We start from the raw sequence: 21,289 nt of genomic DNA on the forward strand, positions 1-21,289 counted from the left end.
GCCGCCCGGCCGGGCGGCGCAATCCTACGGTGCGCCGCTGGGGAGCGCGGCGGCACTCCCGCCGAGGGTTCGGATCCCACATACAGACCGGCCGCTCACTGGCTGAGTGAGGTGCGGGCGCAACACCGAGGGTTGCGATGCCGTTGCCGGTCCCGGTCCGGTACGGGCGCGACACTGAGGGTTGCAATCCGTTGCCGGTCATGAAAAAAGACAAAAAGGAAAAAGAAAAAAATTTAATTTTGACAAAAAGGATTTAAAAGGTACTAAAGTTTTTTCTCTACAATTCTTCCCCTTTTTCCATCTATTTAGGAGGACAAGATAGGTTAGTTTAGAAAACTAAAGTCAATATATAATTGAAATGTTAAATATACCACTTACCCTATTTCCTTGGTAGAACTAGCATGTGAAATAGCCACCTATCTGCAGTGTTAGCAACCTAAAAGTCTTGCCATATTTCATAATGTATTAAATCTTGCTAAGTGAAAAACATTAAAGCTAAACATTTAAGGAGACTTTTAAAATCTCAAGTGTTTGTTTTATCAGCATGTTTATTTATTGGACTTAAAACTAGCATTTTATTCTGCTATCCATTAAAAGTCAGATTGTTGCCATTATTTTACATTTAGTAGATTTTTATCTAGTGCCTACAATTTTCAGTGTGTGAGACTAGATACTAAGTGATACAAACTGAATTAAGTTTTTACCCTCAAGGAGCTTTAGGTTTAAATGAGAGATGTACTTGATAATGAGAAATCTAAAATGCTGAATTTTTCCAAGTGCAAAATGAAATGAACTAGTTTAACAAAAAAAAAAGATTCTCCTTTAGTGTGATGATGACTTACAAATACAAAGTAATAATATGTAAACTCTTAAATTATTTTGTTTGCTTAACTTTGTTTCTGTCCTTCACACTTCACTCATAAAAGTTAAGTTTCATTACTTTCAGATTATCTTGAATTCCAGAATTGTGAAAACTTAATTAATGTATTTTTGGCTGAATAACTAAAATATTGTTACAATGCAAATATCACAAATGAAACTGCAGCACAGTCTTTACCCATGCCTGATTATTATGGTTTAACTACTTGTATATAATTAGATATTTTAATTTTATCCAGGTATACACATCTCTATACATATATCTGTATATGTTCAGTATGTAATATTGTTTCTCTAATTACATATAAAATGTATTATAAAACATTATTATACATACATATATATATATATATATATATATATAAAGCTTCAGTAAAGCTTTTGAAATATATTTATACTTCGTTTTTTATCAGCTTTAAACTTTTTTCTGCTAACTTCTTGCTATGATAAGTAAGGCATTCACTGATAGCAAACAGACCACCAGCACCTCTTCCTTCCTCTTAACCTCTCTTCCCAACTTGTCATCTTTATTTTTACTTACATAATATATATTTATCATAAATATCATTTATGTTTTGTTCATAATTTCTGTCTTAGTCTGTTGTAGCAGCTATAAAAAACTACCTTAGATTTGGTAATTTATAAACAACAGAAATTTATTGCTCACAGTTCTGGAGGCTGGGAAGCTCAAGATCAAGGCACCAGCAGATACGGTGTCTGGTGAGGACCCATCCCTCATAGATGGTATCTTCTATGTGTCTTCATATAGGGGAAGGGAAGAACAAGCTCCCTCAGGCCTCTTTAATAAGGGCACTAGTCTCATTCACTAATCACTTCCCAAAGGCCCCACCTCTTAATACCACCACAATGGTATTAAGAGATTATGTTTCAACATGTGAATTTTGGGGAAACACAAGCATTCAGATCATAGCAGTTATATATTGTGCTTCATCTATAGGTTGATTGCAAGAGCTAAAACTTAGTCAATGGCATATAGATAATAGTCAGACTTATGTCTACTACAGGGCCAAGTAGTTTATCCATATTATAGTTCTTTTTTATAACTTTCTGTTTTTCTTGTAATTTAATTTTTTTTTAATTTCCTCCGCCTTTATCATATCCTTTAAACATCTCCAAGATAACCGTCTATTCTTTTCTAAGGGACCTCTCTTCCCTGTTACAATATTGACTGGTCGTTTGCTAGGTTTACTGCACAGCCATTATCTAGGAATTTCTTTGATTGCTCTTTTAAATTGGAGTCACTCTTTCTTGTATCTTATATTATTTTCCTTCTTGGTTTATGCCTTCAGCTTCATTTCCTTATCTTTCTGATAAATGACTTGGGAGATGAATTCTCTAAGTCCTTAAATGTCTGAAAATGCCTTCGTATTTTTAGCTGGGTATAGAATTCTTGGTTGAAAATCATTTTTCCACAGACCATATCACTGAGAGTCCCTTGTCACTGAGGAGATCTGATGTCAAAGTGATTCTTGTACCTTTGTATGTGACTTATTTTTTTCTTCTGGAAATATTTAGAATCTTTCTTTTGTCTTTAGTAGTCTGAAATTTTACAATGGTGTGTCTAAGTTTAGGTCTTTTTTTTTTTTTTTTTTTTTTTTTTTTTTTTTTTTTTTTTTTTTTTTTTTTTTTTTTTTTTTTTTTTTTTTTTTTTTTTTTTTTTTTTTTTTTTTAATCGTCCTTGTTCCACATTCAGTGGACCCTTCCAGTTCAAAGGCTAGTGTCTCCCTTCAGCCCTGGGAAGTTCTCTTCTGATCCTCATCATCACTTTCTAGAACTCCTCCTGTTCAGCTGTTTTAACGTCCTGGACCAATTCCTCATTGTCACATCCTCAGTATGTTCCACCTGAGAAATAGAGCTATCTCTTTCCTACTATATTCAGAATATTTGAACTTGTTTATAATGGGCACTCATACCTAAGGGATCCTTAGTCGTCAGTCTACCAACTGAGTAATATAGTCATTATAACTCTACTCTAAAATTGTACTTAAACTGGAAAAAAAAGCCTCCTAAATATATTGTGGGACAGTATATTTGCAGTATTTTACCTCAGAGCTTGTCTCATCATACGAAGTACCTTGCCTTTGCTCACAAAGGCAACCACATCTTCAGCCATTGCAAAAACTCCTTTCTTTGTGAATTTTCAAGGATGTAATATTTTATCTACTTTAAAACCATTCTGAGGAATTTACTCCTTAACTTGAAAAACATCCCACAATCATACCTTTAGCAATTGTGGGTCCTTTAACTCTACTAAGTCTTCTTCAAATCAGATTTCTGCCTGATGTTAAAGGCTACCTCTTACTAGTATTGGCCTTCTGTATAGCTCTCAACTCTGTGGTTTACTTTGCTATTTTGATAGAAACATTAAGAAATGTCAGACTGTGGATTACTGGTAGAGCTGTCTGTGACTGAAAGAATGCTTAACTCCTGTCCTAGAATGTATGCACTATGATGCATTAGTTGGAAAAAATATAAGAAGATTCTTTTATGATTTTCCATATAGAAAGAGTTGTATACTGCATTTTTTCCCTTTTATCATTAAAGAACTCCTTTATCTCATAACATATTTTGCCCTAAAGTCAATTTGTTTCTGAAATAAAAATTTCTGAAATGAATTTACTGGCTTTATTTCAGTTTTATATTTGTCTGATATATCAACATTAAAATTTCTCTGGCTGCCTTCAAGATTTTTTCTCTATTTTTGGCTGTTAGCAGTTTGATTGTGATGTGTGTAGGTATTTTGTTTTGTTTTAATACTATTTTAGGATCTCTATGTTTCTTAGATCTGTTTTCTTCCATTAATTTTGGAAAAATTTTGGCCATTATCTCCTCAAATATTTCTTCTGCCTTGTTTTTCTCTTTTCTTCACCAGTTACAAATATACTGTATGATACTGTCCCACAACTCTTGAATTCTTAGTTTTTTTTTTCCCTTTGTGTTCAGTTTGGGTTAATTTCTATCTTCGGGTTCACTGATTTGCTGAGTCTAGTGCACTGATAAGCCTGTCAGAGGAATTCTTTATCTCTGATACTATATTGTTTTTATTTCTAGCATTTCACCTTTTTATAATTTCCACCTCATTTTGCAAGTTATCCATCAGTTCCTGCATATTGTCCACCTTTTAAACTAGATCCTTTAATATATTGGTCATAGTTATTTTTAAATTTCTGGTAGTTCCAGTGTCTGGGTCATCTTTGAGTGTGGTTTTATTGGTTGCTTTATCTCTGATGATTAGTTGGGGTTTTCTCTAGCTTTTTTGTATGTCTCATAATTTTTTATTGAGTGCCAAACTTTGTGTATAAAGTAATAGAAGAGACTGAAGTAAACAGTATTTACACCCAGAAATAGGTACACCTCTTTTGCTGTCAGGTTATTAGTGTGAGGGTTTGAGTCAATTTAGTCAGGAGTGGAGCCGGGTTTGGATTTTGTTGTTGCCTTCGGTGCACCACAGTCTTCAAATACCACCAGCTATTGGCTGCTCTTACTTTACACCTTTTAGAGTGGTGCCTGAAGTATAAGATATTTATTTTACTTCAGTCCTTTTACTTTAAGCCTTTTTGTGCTGTGATGGGTCCCCATTTTATTCAGAGTCCTTAATATGATCAAAAAGGCTCTGGGCCGGCCCGGTGGCGCACTGGATAGTGCGCCGCTTGGGAAGCGCGGCGGCGCTCCCGCCCGAGGGTTCGGATCCCACATACAGACCGGTTCCCGCTCACTGGCTGAGCGAGGCGCGGGGGCAGCACCGAGGGTTGCAATCCCGTTGCCGGTCCCCGGTCCGGTACGGGGGCAACACTGAGGGTTGCGATCTGTTGCCGGACACGGAAAAAGACAAAAAAGACAAAAAAAAAAACAAGGCTCTACATGATCTGGTAAAGGGCCAGATAGTAAATCATTTAGGATTTTGCAAGCCATGTACTTTCTGTTGCAACTGTTCAGCTCTGCTGGTATAACATGAAAACATTCATAGACAACAAATAAACAAATGAGCAAGGCTGTATTTCAATTAAACTTTATTCACAAAACAGGCAGTGGGCCAGATTTGGCCCATGGGCCATAGTTTGCTGACCACTTGTTTAGTCTTGTTCTTGCCCTTCTTCTCCACCCCAATCTTTCCTACCATTGTGATGTAAGCTTTATATGGGTAAGGATTTTTGCCTATTTTGTTCATTGATTTCCAAGTGCGTACAACAGCACCTGACACATAGTAGGCTCTCAACTTAATAAAAGAATGGATGAATGAATTGTTTTTGAGTATTTTTCATTTCCTCTTTCCCTTCCATCTAGGTTTAATCAAGTTTTCTTCATTTTTCTTGTTGTTCCATCTTGTAATTTAGAAACTGCACATTCTATTTTGCATCCTTCAGTAGTGATCCCTGAATATTAAACATACATATCTCTCTTAGCAGCACTTGAGCATATTCTTCCTAAGCACTTTTAAGACCTTAGAAACTTCACTTCTGGGCCGGCCTGTGGCTCACTTGGGAGAGTGCGGTGCTGACAACACCAAGGCCACGGGTTCGGATCCCATATAGGGATGGCCGGTTTGCTCACTGGGTGAGCGTGGTGCTGACAACACCAAGTCAAGGATTAAGATCCCCTTACCGGTCATCTTTTTTAAAAAAAAAAAGAAACTTCACTTCTGATCTTAGCACTTCCCATTTCTTGTTATTCTTTTCTAATATTTTAGTTTCACTTTATTTTTTTTTTTTTTAGACAATCTCTGCCACTTCCCCACCCCCACCATGGTCTTTTTCCTTTGTTTTACATAATCAGAACATCATTTTTAGATTTATTCATCTTACTCCATCCTTTTTATTTAATTTCTGTCTTATCAAAAATATCTTTAGTAGTTATTTCAGTGGCTATCTATGGTTGATAAATTCCCTAAACATTGTCTGAAAATTCATATATACTCTTTGATAATTTACTTAGGTGAGCAAATTATTCCATTATCTTCTAGAATTTATTACTACTTTTCTTCAGTTTTAGAACATTTTCAATCTGTATCTGTAAATTTTGCCTCTTTTCCATTCTCTCTGTTGTCTCCTTTGGAATTCCTTTTTTAGATGTTTGTGAGACCTTTCAACCCCTCTTTTATGTTTTCTTTCACTTTATCTCTGTGCATTCTGAGTAGTATTCTTAGTTCTATCTTACAGGTCACTCACTGTCGTTGACTATGTCTAATGTACTTGTTTAATCAACTTGACTTTTTCTTTTCAATGACTTTTTTATTTGTAGAGGTTGTTTAATGTGTTTTTTTTTAAACTGTCGGTTTTCTCAAGGTAGAATCATCTCAAGCTGTGTTGTTATAAAAGTAGATTCAGGTATCTTCACTTCCAATTCAGTATCCTAAAAGATGAGGCTCACATTGTCCAGAGATGGATTGTGAGAACATGTACCAATAATTATAACTTAATAAGGTTTCCCAGGCAGTCATCATTCGTGCTGCAAGAATGATTGCATATTTTGTTTCTTTAAAAGTCTTGGGAAAATATTTTCTCAATATGTAATCCAAATATAAGAAAATGTGTTTTATTTCTCTAAATAGTTATCAATTTTGCTTAGCAATTTGAACAATTTAATATTAACATTTATATAGATTGAAATCGATCTACCTTTTTCGTTTGTTGAAGACATCAAATGGATTCAACCTATTCCACATTCCCTTCTAAAATATCTATGGAATTTTCATATTACAATGCCTCATGCATAGACCAAACATGTCAGACTTTGGAGTAAAAGACTTTGCCTTTTCTGAGGGTCATACATGGATTAGATAGCAGTAAGTAGGTTAATTGACTAGCTAGAACCTTTAGAGAAGTAATAAGCTAAAAATGCTGTCTTCAGCCATAACATATGTTTATCCAAACCCTCACAAAAAAAATTTAAATTAAACTGAGTGACATTTGCGTAAATAATTAAAACAAAACAATTTTCAAGTTAAAATTTTTGAAATGTTAAGTGTTGAAACTAGCAATATTTTGTTTTAATGTAGCTTTGGGATTCTTGCCACATTCTTGTCACAGAAATATTTGTTTTGTTTTCCCAAGTATGTATAAAGGTTAATTGACTAAAGTGGGTGGGTCCTCATGTTTACTAATATGTATTGCAGCTCTGTTGGTACACCAGAAGGCCAGAATGGAACGACTTCAAAGAGAACTTGAGATTCAGAAGAAAAAGCTGGATAAACTAAAATCTGAGGTCAATGAGATGGAAAACAATCTAACTCGAAGGCGCCTGAAAAGATCAAATTCCATATCCCAAATACCTTCAGTAAGTCTTTATGTTATGATTATGACCTCTGTGCTTGAAGATGAGAATAGGTCATCTGCCATAAGTGTAATGGCTTGATCTGGTTTTCCACAAATGCTTCTTAATTCATATTTGCTTTTCTGTCCTTACCTTCCTCTACCAAACTTTAACTCTTTCTTAACTAATGACAATGAAAATTCAATGCAAATCTTTCTTTCATGGAACTATTTTTCAGCTTGAAGAAATGCAGCAGTTGAGAAGTTGTAATAGACAACTCCAGATTGACATTGACTGCTTAACCAAAGAAATTGATCTTTTTCAAGCCCGAGGTAAAGTTCAGTGCATACTCAGCTGAAATTCGTTGTATTAATCTACCAACTCTTTTCCTATGGCTGAAAACAAACTTATCCATCTTAATCTTACTGTCTTAGAACATTTGACTTTGGAGCCAGGTAGTGCTAAAAAACTATTGGGTTTTTATTTCTTCTTTCCCCACCCCCCAAAATAATTACATACTTGGTTGAGGAGTAACTTGACATATTTTACATCCTTCAAATCTGCATTAGTCATGTGTGAAGGGAAGACAATGATTAGTATGTCTAGCTGCATTATCAGTGGTATTGCTTTTATGTGTTACTAGAATCCGTTACAGTAATATTTTATTAAGATTAAAATATACTATCCACATAACTTTTTACTTTTTATCTTTTGAGAATTATGCTTTTAGGAACATAGTTAGAAAGGCACCCCCATCTCAATGGCACTATCTGAATTGATAAAATAGAGAAGAAAATAAAAAAAAGATTTATATATTCTTAGGGCAGTGGTAGTTTTTACACTTGAGCTATTAGTAACAAGCAATAATTTTGTATTGTAGTAAAAATGTTTACAATTTAATTTAGTTTTATAGATAACTAAAAGGAAATTTTTTCATTTAAACCTAATTCTGAAGCTGGGGAAATAATAGAAATATATAAAATGGAAAAAGCAGGAAAGGGAAGGAGCCAACAAAAACGAACTCCTTAATAACATTTTTGGGTATGTTTCAGAACCCATTAAACTGAAATATGATTACTTTTTATTTCTTTCAGAATGTTGATTAAGCTGTTTATCTCGAAATATTCATAGAAAATTGCCATAATTAAACTTTGGAGAGAAAAAGAAGTGCTGGTCTAGAAATTACAACCCTTGAACTTATTCCTTTTGTATAAAACTTGAACCATTATATTATTAGTGCAAGGTTTTTACACTTATTTGGGGACAAATGAGTACTTTAAATCCATGTTTGATAATTTAAAATTATATATATATATATTTTTCCCCTTTTTGTCTTTTTTCGTGACCGGCAACCCTCAGTGTCGCACCCGTACCGGACCGGGACCCGCAACGGGATCGCAACCCTTGGTGTTGCACCCGCCCCTCGCTCAGCCAGTGAGCGGCCGGTCTGTATGTGGGATCCGAACCCTCAGCGGGAGCGCCGCCACACTTCCCAAGCGGCACACTGTAGCAGTGCGCCACTGGGCCGGCCCTAAAATTATATTTTACATTGTTAAATTTTGAGTTATTTTAACTTGTCACATAGAACATGAGTCTACTTCAAATTCTATTAATGTCCTGCCAGCACTAATTTAACTTCTTCCGCAGTTTACTACTTACCTCTGTTTATGAGTACTATGTTATACCTAATATGCTTTGAAATATGTTTTGAAATCTTACACATAAATTGAGATTAGAAGTACAAAATAAATGAAAGCATTTCTTCTGTGTATACTGTGGTATTTTTAGAAAGAAATACTTGCTTTAAAAAACAAAATTAATTATTTTTAAGCTATAAACATTGATATATTTACCTTTTATATATTTCAGGACCACATTTTAATCCCAGCGCTATTCATAACTTTTATGACAATATCGGATTTGTAGGTCCTGTGCCACCAAAACCCAAAGGTTAGTGTATCCATTAAGTGTGAAAATTGTTACATTTTGAAAAGCAAGATTTTAGAAAATTATTTTTTGCAACCTTTCACTCTAAAAGTCCTTCAAATTTTGGCGTTCTTGAATGGATTCATTAGGAAGGTATTTATTTTCATTTACATGTCTGGGATTGGGGAGAATGCAAAGATGTCATGTACTTAGCTTTTTAAGAGTAATATGCATGATGTTAGAAATTACTTTATACTCCTAAAATAGCAAATTTTGTCTTAAAAAAAATCAAATGCAATATTTTGTATTCTTCAAATTTTAAGGCAAATGAGAAGGAAGATAACTTTGGGAAATTTTTTTAATGAGTTTCCTGTTTTATTTAATTTATACATAATTCTAAGTAATCAATATACCCTGAATTCCAGATAAATAATTTTTCGAAAATTATTACCTGCTATCATTGTACATCATTGACATTCACAGAATATACGCACACCAAACTAAGACGTGTCAAAATGTGTCTGTGTTTTGATTCAAGCATTAAAATATGTATAGAAATGGAAATAAGTACATAAATATCACTGGTGAAGGTAAATGTAGACATGTACAGATTAATATAACACTTTAATTATGGTGCATATGTTACTTTTAACCCTAATATGGAAGATAAAAGATAAAAATTTGTTAATGGGTACATAGTATAAAAAGAAGCAAGCTCTGACTACAAGAACACAAGTGTGGTGGGGTAGCAGTGGTAAAGGTGTAGTATTCTTGTGTGCAATTGAAGTTATCGACTTAAAATAGAAGGATATAACTAAAAGAAACTTTATCCAAGCCTAGCACTAACTACAGAGGAAAAACCAGTAATAGATCCACAAGAGAGAAAAAGAAAATAATCAAAATGAGTTACTATTAAAAAATGGTCAAATAACAAAGGAAGACAGTGAGAGAGGAAAAGAGGAGCAAAACAGCTGCCAAATAGACAGGAAGCAACAAGATACCAATAGTAATTTCTCACTTGTCAATAATTACCTAAAGTGCAAATGGATTGAACTCACCAACCAGAGGCATAGAGTAGATGAATGGATTGAACAATATGCCATCTACAAGAGACTCATTTTAGATTTAAAGACACACATACACACATAGACTGAAAGTGAAGGGATGGAAAACTATATTTCATACAAACGGTAACCAAAAGAAATCAAGAATGGCTGTATTTATATCAGACAAAATAGATTTTTAAGTCTAAAACTGTCTCTAGAGACAAAGAAGGCTATTGGGTAATGAAAAAAAGACCAATTAAATATGAAGATATAACAATTATAAATGTATATACACCCAACATCAGATCACATAAGTATATAAAGCAAATATTGACAGATCTGAAGACAGACATTGACAGCAAAACAATAATAGTAAGAACCTCAGTACCCACTTACAATAATAGATAGAACATGCAAACAGGAAGAACATGCAAACAGGAAATCAATAAATAGCTGACTTGAGCAACACTATAGGCCAGACAGACCTAACAAACGTATATAAAACTGTCCACCCAATAGCAAAAGAATACACATTCTTCTCACATGAACACGGAACATTCTCAAGGCTAGATGCTGTTAGTTCACAAAACAAGTCAACAAATTTAAGACTGAATTTATCCCAAGTATCTTTTCCAACCACGGTGGAATGAAACTAGAAATCAGTAACAGCCAAGAAAACCAGAAGATTTGTAGAAACTGAACAATACACTCTTGAATGGCCATTAGGTCAAGAAGGAAATCAAAAGAGAATTTTAAAAGTATCACAAGAAAAAAATGAAAATACAATATACAAAACCTATGGAATATGCAGCAAAAGTAGTATTAAGAGGTGAGTTTAAGAGATAAATGCCTACGTTAAAAAGAAGAAAGATTTCAAACAACCTAACTTTACACCTCAAGGAACTATAAGAAAAACAACAAATTAATTCCAAAGTTAGCAGAAGGAAGGAACTAATAAAGATTAGAGCAAAAATAGAGAATTAAAAACAATAGGAAAAAATCAACAAAACTTAGAGGTGGTTTTTTTTTGAAAAGATAAACAAAATGGACAAACCCTTAGCTAGATAAATTAAGAAAAAAAGAAGACTCAAAGAAATAAAACCAGAACTGAAAGAGGACACATTATAACAGATGCCTCAGAAATAAAAGGATCATAAGAGAGGGACTGTTAGGAACAATTATATGCCAACAAACTGGATAACCTAGAAGAAATGGATGTATTTTTAGAAACATGCAACCTATCAAAACTGATTCAGGAAGAAATAGAAAGCCTGAACAGACCAGTAACAAATAAGGAGATTGAATCAGTAATCAAAACTCTCCAAAGAAAAACCCAGGACCAGATGGCTTAATGAATGAATTCTACTGAACATTCAAAGAAGATTTAATACTAATCCTTCTTAAACTCTTACAAAAAATGGAAGAGAACACTTCCAAACCCATTCTGTATGACCAGTATCATCCTGATACCAAAACCAAAGATACTGCAAAGAAAGAAAAGCAGAGTCCATGGTTAAACCCTGATAAACATAGATGCAAAACCACAGTCCATGGTTAAACCCTGATAAACATAGATGCAAAAAATCCTTAATAAAATACAAACAAGGGGCCGGCCCAGTGGCGCACTGCTATAGTGCGCTGCTTGGGAAGCGCGGCGGCACTCCCGCTGAGGGTTCGGATCCCACATACAGACCGGCAGCTCACTGGCTGAGCGAGTGGCGGGAGCAACACCGAGGGTTGCGATCCCGTGGCCGGTCCCGGTCGGGTACGGGCACGACACTGAGGGTTGCAATCCGTTGCCGGTCACGAAAAAAGACAAAAAGGAAAAAAATAAATAAATAAAAAATAATAATAATAAAATACAAACAAACCTAATATAGCAACACTAAAAGGTTCATACCCTTGACCAAGTGGGGTTTATTCCTGGAGTGCAAGGATGGTTCAGTATACACAAATCTATCAATATGATACAACACACACAGAAACAAAATGAAAAGAAAAACCACATGTTTTAGTCCGTTTTGTGTTGCTATAACAGAAACACCTGAGTGGGTAATTTATAAAGGAAAAGAGGCTTATTTGGCTTAGGATTCTGGTACAGCTGCATCTGGCATGGCTTCAGGCTGCTTCTACTCATGATGGAAAGTGGCAGGCAGCCAGCTGGTACAAGCAGATCACATGGCGAGAGGAAGCAAGAGAGAGAGAAAAGGTGCCAGGGTCTTTTTAAGCAACGAGCTCTCGCAGAAACTAATAGAGCAAGAACTCACTTATTAATCCCCCCTGCCCCAGGGGCAGCATTAATCCTTTCATGAGGGATCTGCCCCTATGACTCAATCAGTTTCCAATACTGCCACATTGGGGATCAAATTTCCACGTGAGTTTTGGAGGGGACAGCACATCCAAACTCCATCACCACATGATCTGAATAGGTGCATGAAAAGCACTTGACAAAGTTCAACATTCATTCATGATTGAAACTCTCAACTAAAGAGGTATAGAAGGAACACAATAAAGGCCATCTATGAAAACCCCACAAGTAACATCATAATCAGTGGAGGCAAACTGAAAGCTTTCCCTCTAAGATTGGTACAAGGTAAGGATGTTTATTCTCATCACTTCTGTTCAACATAGTACAGGAAGTCCTAGCAAGAGCAGTTAGGCAAGAAAAAGAAATAAAAAGCACCCAAATCAGAAAGGAGGAAGTAAAATTCTCTGTTTGCAGATGACATGAGCGTATACATAGAAAATCCTAAAGACTCAACAAGAAAACACTGTTAAAACTATTGAATGAATTTAGTAAAGTTAGAGAATACAAAATCAACATACAAAAATCAATTATGTTTCTATACACAGTGAACTATCCAAAAAGGAGATCAAGAAAACAATCCCATTCACAGTAGCAACAAAAAGAATAAGATATTTAGGAATAAATTTAACCAAAGATGTGAAAGACTTGTATGCTGAAAATTATAAAACATTGATGAAGAAAATTAAAGACACAGATAAATGGAAAGACATCTTGTGTTCATGAATTGAAAGAAGAGATATTGTTAAAATGTCTACACTACCCAAAATGATCTACAGATTCAATGCAATCTCTATCAAAATCCCAATTTCATTTTTTTTACAGAAATAGAAAAAAAATCCTAAAATTCATATGGAACCACAAAAGACCTCCAATAGCCAAAGCAATCTTGAGTAAGAAAACAAAGCTGGAAGCCTCACACTCCCTGATTTCAAAACTACCATAATCAAAACAGTATGGTGTTGGCATAAAAACAAACATATAGACAAATGAACAGAATAGAAAGTCCAGAAATAAGTTCATGCATCTATGGTCAACTTATCTTTGACAAGGGTGCCAAGAACAGACAATGGAGAAAGGATAGTCTCTTCAGTAGATGATGTTGGGAAAACTGGAAATCCCTGTACAAAAGAATGAAATTGGACCCTTATCTCAAACAATTTACAAAAATCAACTCATGAATTAAAGACTTTACTTAAACATAAGACATAAAACCATAAAACTTCTAAAAGAAAATAGAAGGGAGAAGCTTCCCAACATTGGTCTAGCTAATGATTTTTTGGATGTTACACCAAAGCCTAGGCAACAAAAGCAAAAATAGGCAAATGAGATTGCATCAAACTAAAATAATGTCTGCACAGCAGAGGAAACAACAGAGTGAAAAGACAACCTACAGAATGAGAGAAAATATATGCAAGCTTATATCTCATAAGAGGTTAATTTAAACTCAAAATTTATAAGGAACTCATGCAACTCAATAGCAAAAAAAGCAAATAAGATTAAATAATGGGTAAAGGGCCTGAATAGACATTTCTCAAAAGAAGACATACAGATGCCCAACAGGTATATGAGAAGATGTTCAACTTCACTAATTGTCAAGGAAATAAATCAAAACCACAATGTCACTTTACAAACCTGTTAGAATGGCTGTTATCAGAAAGTGGGTACATCATTATGGAAAACAGTATGGAGTTTCTGCAAAAAATTAAAAACCTGATGGTCCAGCAATCACACTTCTGGGTATATAACCGAAGGAGGTGGAGTCAGTATCTCAAAGAGATATCAGCTCTCCCATGTTCATTTCAGCACTAATCGCAATAGCCAAACTATGGAAACAACCTAAACGTCTGTCAACAGAAGAATGGATAAAGCAAATTGGAGATAGGTAGACATACACACATATAGTGGTATATTATTCAGCCTTGAAAAAGAAGGAAATCCTGTCATTTGCAGTAAACCTGTAGGACATTATGCTAAGTGAAGTAAGCCAGATGCAAAAATACAAATACTGTATGATCTTACGCATATGTGGAATCTCAAAATAAAAATATCAGATTCTTAGAAACAGAGGTGGTTACCAGGGTTGGGGGAGGACTGTGAGGAGATGTTGGTCACAGGGTACAAAGTTTCAGTTATGCAAGATAAATAAGTTCTGGAGATCTACTGTATAATATTGTGGCTATTGTTTTATAATTCATTGTATACTTGAAATTTAAGAGTAGATCTTAAGTGTTCTCACCACAAAATATATATTTTAAGAACACTTAATCCAGGTGCTGGATATGTTAATTAGCTTGATTGTGGTAAATATTTAACAGTGTATATACATCAAATCATCAAGTTGTACAACTTAAATATATACAGTTTTTAACTGTCAGCTATACCTCCTCAATAAAGTCAGGGGTGGAGAGGACAAACCAAAAAAAAATAAAAAGACAGCAAAACAAAAGCTGTCATTCACACAAATTCTGATGTGATAAGTCAACAAACACATGTCAAATCAGGTCAGCAGTAATGGGTTACATCAGCCTCACTAATGTGCACAACAAATGCTCAAAACTTGCCGTATTCTCTGCATACATTTGTATTTTCAAATGGCTTCAGAGATAAAAATTATTTATACAAATTTAGTATCCCTTATCATCTTAAATTCTTAAAACCAGAAGTTTTTCAAATTTTGGATTTTTATGGTTTTTGGACCATTTGCATTATACCATTTGAGCATCCAACATTTGAAATGCTCCAGTGAACATTTCCTTTGAGCATTATGTTGGTGCTCAAAGTTTCAGATTTTGGAGCATTTTGGATTCCAGATTTTCAGATTTGGGATGCTCAACCCATATTACTACTTTTTTCATAAGAAACATTAAAGTTTGTAAAAATAGGAAATTATGAATTATGTATGGAAAAGTATACATTTTTTTGTGAGGCTGGCCTTACAGAACATCCTGTAAAATCTGTGGTTGCTGTCATTGAAAAACTAAGTACCTAATATAGGGGAGGAAAGAGGAGAGTTTAAGAAATAAAATATAAAAGCATTTTATGAATCAGGCAGTTTGTACTTCACATGCTTACTTACTGGTAAGATACTATTTTAAAATGGGCTTTAGACTAGGGGTCAGCAAACTATGGCCTATGATCCAAATTCCACACCATCTGTTTTTGTCAATAAAGTTTTATTGGAAACAAAAAAGAGAAAGAAATGAGAACAGCAAAGAACAAGTTAGGTTACTGTTTCTTCAGTTTGTTACAAGAATTTTCATGTATTCATAATACTGAATTTTCATTCAGTATTCTGCTTTCTCAACTCCTTTATTTATGTATAATTTAAGTATAGCTGTGTCCTCATTTTTTTTTTATTTAAGTGTTTTTAAACATAATTAGCTAGAATGTAATGAACAGTTATTACAGTGGAGCAGAAATGAGATCAGGACGTTTGTCACAGTAAACAAGTGTTTGGACAGTAGATGCTATTTGGATGTTAATTGAATAAAGGAATTTTTTTTTTAAAGTGGCATAAGCACTAACTCCTTAAAATAAGCAAGGTGGGTATTTCAGACTCTGAATGAGTCTCCTTAATATAATCTTTTTATTCTCTTTCAAAAACTAATTTTTCTTATGAAAAGATTCCTGTTTTGCTTCAATGTAATTCATTACTTATGAGGTAGAATATAGATGAAATAAGATTAGTCTTGACAATTATTGAAGCAGGATAAGTATATGAGGGTTCATTTTACTATTCTCTTTACTTTTTTGTATGTTTGAAATTTTCCATGATAAAAGGTAAGAAAAGAAGAAACAAAAATTCATTACTTAAAAGCTTTTTTATGAAAGAGAGAAGCTTGTGTGCTGGCTGTTATGGGATAAATAAGGGATCGGTCATTTTTTGCCTTAAGGCTGAAATAAGAAGATGTTAGCTTCACTTATAGAGGTTTATTTAGTTAGTTCTTGAAATCTGTTCTGCTTCACCATAAAGAGATTTTTTTAACAGCTAAAATTAAATGTGGAAATCACATATCATTCTGTGCAATCTAACTTCCTCTTTTTCCAGTTCTGATTAGTTAGTTTCTGAATACCTCTAATAAAAATGTTTGTGATTCTTTTTTTTTTTTTTTCCTTTTTGTCTTTTTTCGTGTCCGGCAATGGATCGCAACCCTCGGTGTCGCGCCCGTACCGGACCGGGACCAGCAACGGGATCGTAACCCTCAGTGTTGCGCCCGCACCTCGCTCAGCCAGTGAGCGGGAACCGGTCTGTATGTGGGATCCGAACCCTCAGCGGGAGCGCCGCCACGCTCCCAAGCGGCGCACTGTAGCAGTGCGCCACCGGGCCGGCCCCAAAATGTTTGTAATTCTAATTACCAATGAATGAGATGGTGCAGATTTAAGAAAACTACTGGAGATATTTCATTAAAACAAAATTTGTAGGTCCTTTACTGATTGTCTTAGATATTACTTAAATAATGAAGAAGATGTGGGTATTCAATAATAGATAGAAGTTTTAGAAAATACTTCCTTATGGTCCCCATTTTTACAATTTTAACCTTTGAAGTTAAGCAAAAGGAATAAACAGTTTTATGAAAATGTGCCAGGTGGGAATGTTTTCTAACACCTGGATGAAACCAAAATTCTAGTAAGTAGGATGGATCCCCAGATTAAAATAACCATTATGTAAAATGTTTCCCAGCTGTGGAGTGTGAAACTTTTTTGAACTGTATTTCTTTTAATGTGCTTCAGGGCATACTAAACTAGTATTGTCAGACCCTTGGTTTTTCAAATATTTTTACTTAGGATAAGACTTCATTAGATGTTTTTGTTAAAATCATTAAATTTGAGAAAAATACTATATAAATAATACCCCATGTTGTCTGTGCATGTGGCAGAAATTGTGACAATGGAAAACCAATGCCTAAAGTTAGGAACTTTGCAATAAAATTTCTATAAGACTAATCGATAAAGTGCTGCTAAAGGGGTACAGAGTACCGAATATCACTTAATTATTTTAAAATTGTTAAAACTTGACTTTTTATATTATCATCTACTATGTACAATAGTTTCTCTTTTAAAATAGCAGTTGCCATTAGTTACCTAAGTAGAGTAGGTGGAATTTGCATATTAGTGTTACGTTGTTTTAACATAGTTCTGAATCTTCAAATTATAAACCTTGACAGTAGAAATCTAGCAGTGCATGCTCCTTTTGCTTTAAGCATCCCAAAAATAATTTGTAAGAATATTGTTCTAAATTTATTACGGGGCCCAGATTTTAAAAGTTAGTTTCATAAATGTAATTTCATGTTAGAGACAACCTTTGAGAAATATTATTATTCCCTATATTTAAGATACCTCTGTCTATTTAAACATTCTAGAACATTGGTCTTTTAGAGCTGCAGTGCCTTTATTTTGTAAAAAAGAAAAATTAGACCTAGCAGATATGTGGTTTATCTAAGATCACAGAATGAAGAAATCAGGAGAGCCATTCTGATTTCCATTCTCACAACTTTTAATCCTAGTGTTCTTTCTACTCTACAATAATAAATGGGATAAAAAATAAAACGAGAGCCGGCCAGGTAGCTCAGCGGGTTTAGAGCACAGCCTTGTGACACCAAGGTCAAAGGTTTGGTTCCCCATACCAGCCAGCCACCTGAAAATAAAAATAATAATAATAAATGTTTAAAAAAGAAATAAAACAAGAAATGAAGTATAGTAAAATTTTGTACTAATTTACTTCTCCAGGGTCTGTTGTCGATAAGTAGTTAAGCAAGACTGTAGGAGTTAGTTCATCTTTATATGTTATTTGTGTTATTAGGGGCTTACATTTTCAGCAGAGAATATTTAACAGAAACTTCCATTCCTTGTAGAAAAGGGAAACATAAACAGCAGGAAATGAAACTCCAACTTCAGCAAGACTTAAATACACTTTCAGTATTACTTTGTGGTAGGACACCTTTTTACAATCTTAAGTAATATTATGGGAATCTATGCTATTAGATACCCTTTCTCCTGCTGTAAATTGGAGAAAATGATGCTGTTTTCTCCTTTAAGGAGATATGGAATTGATTACATTATGTCCATGGCGCTGTTCCCCAAAGAAGTATCAGCTTTGATAGAGGTTGGTGATGGTCAAGCATGTGTGAGTTTCAGCTAGATGCTTCATTTGGTTAACAAGCTGCTTCATGCTGTGCAGAACAGATGATGTTTAAAGTTGCCAGTAATATTTCAGACTTTGCGATTTTTACTTCTAAAGTCTTTTTTTTTTTTTTTGCTTCATTACAGATCAGAGGTCCACCATTAAAGCACCAAAGACTCAAGACACAGAAGATGATGAGGGGGCTCAGTGGAATTGTACTGCCTGTACTTTTTTGAACCATCCAGCCTTAATCCGCTGTGAACAGTGTGAGATGCCAAGGCATTTCTGAGCCAGAAGGCCCTATATCTTCTCTAAAACCACATCTGAAGTTCAAGAAACTAGTCTGTCGTCGGGGAAAAGTTTCACTGCTACATAGGATTTTGTCAAATTGAAGGTGTGACAAGATGGTATTGTGCTAATGTTAAATGTCAGCCCACAGATCTAATAATACCTCAGTATAATGTCATGGGCAGTTGAAATTCATCACATGAAAGGTAATCTGCTGCAAGACTTGGTTGCCCGCTGCCTAACCATGTACAGTGTTACTAGTATCCCATTATGGATAATTCTCAATATGTTAATACCTAGGTGTTCCCAATACCTTTCCCCTCATGTCACTACTGAATTTTGACAGGAGGAAGGAATAAAATGATAGCTTTTTTATTTGTAAAGCTTTCAGTGAAACACTACATACACGAAGAAAAGGAGCAAGGTTTAACTATTTAAAAACTGTTTGCTGCTGCATAGCGTCAATGGATAGGGGAAGAACTTCACAAATCTGTGGTACTCTTGGCCTTGTCTTTGTCTTCCCTGAAAACGTCTCCACTCTGTGAAGCCAGCATCTAGGGGGCTAAAGATGCAAAGGAAAGCAGCATGCATTGTCTGTACAAACATGCAGTGAAATCCCCAAAGCTTTTCCTACTGTACAGATCTCTCAAGTCTGCTTTAAGTGATTTCTTTTCTTCTTTATTATTTTCTTATATTTCTATATGTATAGTGTAATAGCCTTTTGTTAACTAATTTTCTTTTTTCCTTTTAGTGATTAAGCCCAATCATGTCCCTTTTTAAGCCTTACCTGAGAGAAGCAATACCTTAAAATAAAAAAGCATTAATGAGATGAAACTATGCACAGAATAACTTTCCTCTACTTATTCTGTACTTTGCCCTCATGAGTGCCAGTGTTCTGTGAAGACATACAGATGCTACACAGTGAACTGCAGAAAATATTACAAGAATTATGTCTGTAGGTCACACCATATACTGACTTTAGCAGTGGGTGACACAACAGTGTTTTGTCTTCCAAAGGGAAGCTTAAAACAAAAGATATTTTAACCCACTGACAGAGCAACAAGGTTAAACTTGCTTCATCTGCTTGGTGTCCCACAGAACTTTCACAAGAAATATTATTATGGGAAAGTACAGTTCAAAACCAGCAACAACAACAGCAGTACCTACAGCCCTTTTTCCTGGAGTGAAATTTAAATGCTTTACTGTTGGGGAAATCCATTTCTAAACTTGACCTGGTGGCAGTATCGTGTGTATTTATAAAACAAGGCTAGTCGTATTTAGGACAACTGAAGAAAGCTGGAAAAAAAATGAAAAACAAGCAAACTTGAACACTGAAGCAACCTCAAGCATCTCTTTATTTTGATGATATATTTTTGTAAGGAAAATAAATATTCAGATGATCAGGAATGTATATAACTAAATGGAATCAAGAAAAAAATAACAGTATGCATTTAAAAAGACAGAATTATGAAATTATATATCAGTGCTTAGAACGGGGCTAAGGCAAGTGCTGAAATACAGCAAAAGATAGGAGATAATGTAGACTGTCACCCTCTGTAAATGTTTGCAAGTGGCTGTGTTTTAAATAAACAGGATTATTACAGGTGATCTCTATAAATGTCAAAGCCTTGGCTTTTAGGCTTTGCATTTTGTATATGGGAAGAAATATGACAATCCTAGTTATTTAGACAATAAACCCAAAGCCCTTACATTTGATGCATTTTGTTTTAAAAATAGGCCTTGTTTTTCAGCTTCATCTTGCAGTTCTATGTGAAGATTGATAAATCAGTTTTTACTTGTTTTATTAATAAAACGTAATTTGGATATCTTGAGTTGATGGTTTTGTGATTTAGCTGGGTAAACTATCTTTGTAACAGATAAGTTATTTATAAAAATTAAAAAACTTATATTCTAATGTGGATTTTGTGACTTGTTTTTAAAGTTTGTGGGACAGGAGATAATTTATACCCCAGCAGCACATTTAATCGTTAATTGCAATCAGAGAAAACTCATTCCCTAGAGTCTTCTCTTGACATCATGGTATTCAAAGTCATTTCTTGGATTATTTTTATCAGTTTCCTCTGGCTTCTTTTTTAACCTATGAGAGGAAGCAACCGTGTTTCAACTGAGCTAGAAAAAATGGTTACTACTTTTTTCATAGTTTGTTATAGCTTGTCCTTTCATTTCTTTTTGATTTTTGAAAATGTACTCCATTATTAAAAACAAATGTGATTTCCTGGGCCATTTAGCCTAAGTAGTCACTTAATATTTGCTCTGTCTCATGATATGTAACGGAGGTGCTGATGATGGTGGCGCTTCTCTTGAAGAGAACTTCTGTATTCACAGTTTTCAAAAAATTATGACTCAGTTTTTCTGAGCTTGAAAAGAGCAAAGTAACATTTGCTGATCTCTCTAAGAGATGACTGCATAAAGGCCTGCCTTGAACAGTCT

The 21,289-nt window shown here is 34.6% G+C and overlaps 1 protein-coding gene across 1 annotated transcript in view; it reads left to right on the plus strand.

Moving 5' to 3' along the window:
• The window catches only part of TAB2 (TGF-beta activated kinase 1/MAP3K7 binding protein 2), a 66,397-nt gene extending 45,638 nt beyond the window's left edge, over nt 1–20,759 (plus strand). Inside the window, exons 4-7 of the mRNA XM_008575984.1 lie at nt 7,013–7,173; nt 7,388–7,481; nt 9,019–9,099; nt 18,697–20,759. Of these exons, the coding sequence (XP_008574206.1) occupies nt 7,013–7,173; nt 7,388–7,481; nt 9,019–9,099; nt 18,697–18,839 (479 nt within the window). The 3' untranslated portion in view covers nt 18,840–20,759. The remainder of the gene's footprint in view (nt 1–7,012; nt 7,174–7,387; nt 7,482–9,018; nt 9,100–18,696) is intronic.
• The last annotated feature ends 530 nt before the right edge of the window (nt 20,760–21,289 follow it).

The sequence above is a fragment of the Galeopterus variegatus genome, unplaced genomic scaffold, assembly GCF_000696425.1.
Source record: "Galeopterus variegatus unplaced genomic scaffold, G_variegatus-3.0.2 Scaffold1270, whole genome shotgun sequence".
NCBI lineage: Eukaryota > Metazoa > Chordata > Mammalia > Dermoptera > Cynocephalidae > Galeopterus > Galeopterus variegatus.